At 37.2% G+C, this 4,047-nt stretch overlaps 1 protein-coding gene across 1 annotated transcript; it reads left to right on the forward strand.

Moving 5' to 3' along the window:
- The first annotated feature begins 1,152 nt into the window (after window positions 1–1,152).
- Window positions 1,153–3,099, forward strand: LOC123538610 (uncharacterized). Its single transcript, XM_045322828.2, has one exon. The coding sequence runs from the start codon at window positions 1,231–1,233 to the stop codon at window positions 2,563–2,565; it is 1,335 nt and encodes a 444-aa protein (XP_045178763.2). The 5' UTR covers window positions 1,153–1,230; the 3' UTR covers window positions 2,566–3,099.
- Window positions 3,100–4,047: the final 948 nt, after the last annotated feature.

The following is a 4,047-nucleotide window of genomic DNA, read 5'->3' on the forward strand; positions in this document are numbered from 1 at the left end:
TACTGAGCTAACCGGGCGGGCTGTGTATAAAGGTATATAACGTTGATTTTAATAACTAATACTAACATACTTTAGATAATATATATATTCAAAAATGGACTTAATTGTAGTTAGAAAACATAGTCTGAATATCTTGATGTCTTTCTTTTTTACTTGTCTACTTACGCAAATGACTTACGCCTACCTGCCTGTCAACCTACTCATATAACAATTTATCTTCTTTATGTTCCAAGAAGGCAAACCGGATAAAGTTACAATAACGTTTTGTTTTAAAAAAGATTAATCTCAACTTATGAAACAAAAAAGATAACAAAATGAGAGCACCCATTCATCTGAAATGTCAAGCATAACACGAGTACCTTGATAAAGACCGGATCTTATGAATCGTCTGCAATGTTTTTAATAACATTTAAGCAAATACAAATTTGATTTTTTGTTAGCTTGTGTGTGTCTATATAACAAATGAATACGTTAAAGATAATACATGTATTAGACCCTGTTTATCCATGATAACCATATTAGTGGTATATTCATTTTGTTTGCAATATGATGAGCCCCGATATTCTTATCTTTCTGTCAGCATCTTAATCAATATGGTTTGCGAAACTTTTTATCTATGATGAATTGAATCCCCAACTTTAAGAAAATTCGGTAAGTTTCTTTTTTTTTCCGTTTAGTTTTAACCAAGGTCACAATAAATTACAAAATAGGACTTGAAATCAAAAATGAGTTTTTCCTTGAAATAATTGCCTTCTTTGAAATGTGTCCCGCAGAGTTTAATTACGACATATATAGGACATAATTGAGGCGTGCCACGGGAAAACCAACATAGTGGCTTTGCGACCAGCATGGATCCAGACCAGCCTGCGCATCCGCACAGTCTGGTCAGGATCCATGCTGTTCGCTAACGGTTTCTATAATTACAGTAGGCTGTAAAAGCGAACAGCATGGATCCTGACCAGACTGCGCGGATGCGCAGGCTGGTCTGGATTCATGCTGGTCGCAAACCCACTATGTTGGTTTTCCGTGGCACGGCTCATATATAGTATATCATATGATGATGTGTCCTGCCTATCATAGGGAAGTCACGTGATATCTCAATCCTATAAAACATTCGGTTTGAGATATATTTTATTCACTATCGCGCACAAGAGTAGGTGCAACGAAAGGAGAAGTTGGATTATCGTCTGAAATAAAGCAAATAATGCTGTTGCATGAAAAGGTGTAACAATGATGGTCAATAGTTTCTTTCTTGTGTTCGTATGTGGATTGCTTTGGATCAGTGTTTCTGACGGACAAGGTCATGACCAAAGATTGAAGACTCTTGCAAACGATTTCAGAAATATTATCGCGCAAAACAGTATCAGAAAACAATATGCTGTACTGTATCTCTCGAAACCTGCTGCCACGAGTGGTCAGGTGTATTATGAGCCGACACCGCCACATGTGGCACCTGCGTTTGTGTACCCTGACATCACCGGCGATATGATCACAAACAACGCTGATTACCCGTACACATACAGCGCACTCACTCCAGACTACAACGCTGCACGCTTCGGAAAAGTTTTACACAAAGCCACAACAATTCACACAGAAGATATAGCGCTTAAGTTGGTCTTTCCTCACATGGAGAAGTGGTTTAATTCTAAATACAATGCTAATGTTATATCTGTTTACCTGTACTCGTACTACCTACCATGTCCAGACTGCACAAACATTATCCAGACATTTCTTACGAGTCATCCAACTATAGGTTTGTACATTGGATTTTCGCAGTTGTACGGCGGCAACAACGAAGGTAGTGACCCGGCAAAAAGACAACAGACCAAGCAGCGGAAGCAGAATTTATCAATAATGTTGAACAATCATCATGGCCGTCTGTTTGACCTTGGAAGTTTTAAGCCTTCACCTGTTGGGAAAAGAGAAACCAGTGAGGGTTGTTTTGTATCGGATGCGAACGGAGAGCTCTTCTTGACCTTGAACTTTACAAATGGTGAGGTACTAGCATTTTTCACCAGAAAGTTAAATGGAACAATCGTGCTTGCAGACAAAGATGACAACGATATTGCATCAAGAACAGTGCTTGCAGATGAATCCGAAATAATATCGTTTGGAAAATATATGAATGAAGGTTTCAATGCTAAATTTTACGATGGGCTTGACGGACTTAAAATGCAGACAGAGCCATGGAACCAGTGCGGTGTCGATATGGAAGTCATGAAAGAACTTCCAGCTCACTACTCGGAAGTTCGCATTTGGCTTCAGATACAGGACGGGTCTCCGTTTGTATGCCTCAGTGGCCGGAAGTTTTCGCATATGAAGTTTGACAGAGTACAATTGGAGGGAAAGAGTGAAAAGGGACTGACTACTCTTTCAAACAGTGTGTTGGTTAATCAGTTTAAAGAGCACAAGATAGGGTCCGAAGAAAGATGCTACAAGTTTCCACGTCTGAATAAGGACTTTTCAGAAGGGTTTCGGGCAAAGTACATAACCTGCGCTTCCTACACTAACTGTACATACGGAGAGCTCTACGACAATGTGACGCCATACTGGACACCATGGTAAGGATACCATGGCATGAACCTTGTTTTTAGTTAGGAGCGGCAGACGTTACACTTTGTTTTCTCTTAAAGGAATGTTACTTTGATTTAGTTTTATCTTTTATGTTACATTATGTTAAGCAGACAATATATACACAAGGAGATAGAGAGAGAGAGAGAGAGAGAGAGAGAGAGAGAGAGAGAGAGAGAGGGTGAATGTAATGTTTCAGTTAGTTTTACCATTTATGTTACACTATGTTAAGCAGAAAATGATAGAGAGAGAGGGGGAATGATATAATGATATAAAGATAAATTACATAATTCTTGCTTCCGGTGTAGTACTGAATTACTTGATATATTTATTATGTAAGACTGAAACAACCCGAAACTTATTTTTTTCAACAATTACAATTCATAAAGTTTCAAATTTACTATGTCGCATTTTTGGACAATTCGAAGCAATCTAACGACTTTAATTGACTAGTTTCAGAATAAATATGTTAAATAATAATTAACGTGAAAAATGGCTTATTTAGGAAATAAAATTCTACATGCAATTTGTAATGTGTTTTACCAACTTTTTGAATATGTATCACATATACTATACACATGTGATAAAGACCACCTCTGATTAGCGCCGATCTGGGTCTAAGGACCGCTGATTTTGTGTCCTATCTAAACATTTACAGTGTATTTTAACCTGTGAATAGACTATTCATGCCCCCTGCCCAAGGTGGTATGTATACATTATATGTTTATTCAGTTTAACGCCGTTTTTCAACAATATTTCAGTTATGTCACGGCGGGCAGTTAAACTAACCAGTGTTCCTGGATTCTGTACCAGTACAAACCTGTTCTTTACAAGTAATTAACAAATTCCCCACATGAATCAGAAGTGGAGAACGAATGATTTCAGACATTATCTCTTTCATCAATTTGACACGTATAACATACGCCCCACCAGGTGATCGAACACACGACCCGTGATCCGTAGATCTGCGCTTTTCCTACTGAGATAGGCCAGCGGGCTGTAGATTATACAGGTTGTATTTTATAGGTTTATAGGTCTAATAGTGTTAATCAATGTTACTGCTCTTTCCATCAGACTGGTGATAATATCCTAGCAAAGTACAAATATATATAATTTGTGCTATAATTTGAGTTGATTTGTACGTAAAACAAATTCTTGACATAAATAAGAAATATTTATTTGAAATAAAATATTATGACAGTTGACTTTGGTGTGTCAGTTTAGGCAGAATTCTCGAGGGAAGCTGATATTTTACAACTGACGTTCCATTTTCTGACTTTAAGGTAATACGTTGTTCAAAAACGTTTGGATACAATTTATAGTGTGTCTACCGCACCGATAATTTGAGTTTGAACAATAAGAAATGAAAATTAAAAGGATTAATTAATCATTTTACTACATTTTAAGTACATTCAGTTTTGTCATTATAAGTAATCTGATTCCCTGACCTATTCATTTTCACAAAGGTGACAAACA

The sequence above is a fragment of the Mercenaria mercenaria genome, chromosome 18 (genome assembly GCF_021730395.1).
Source record: "Mercenaria mercenaria strain notata chromosome 18, MADL_Memer_1, whole genome shotgun sequence".
Lineage (NCBI taxonomy): Eukaryota > Metazoa > Mollusca > Bivalvia > Venerida > Veneridae > Mercenaria > Mercenaria mercenaria.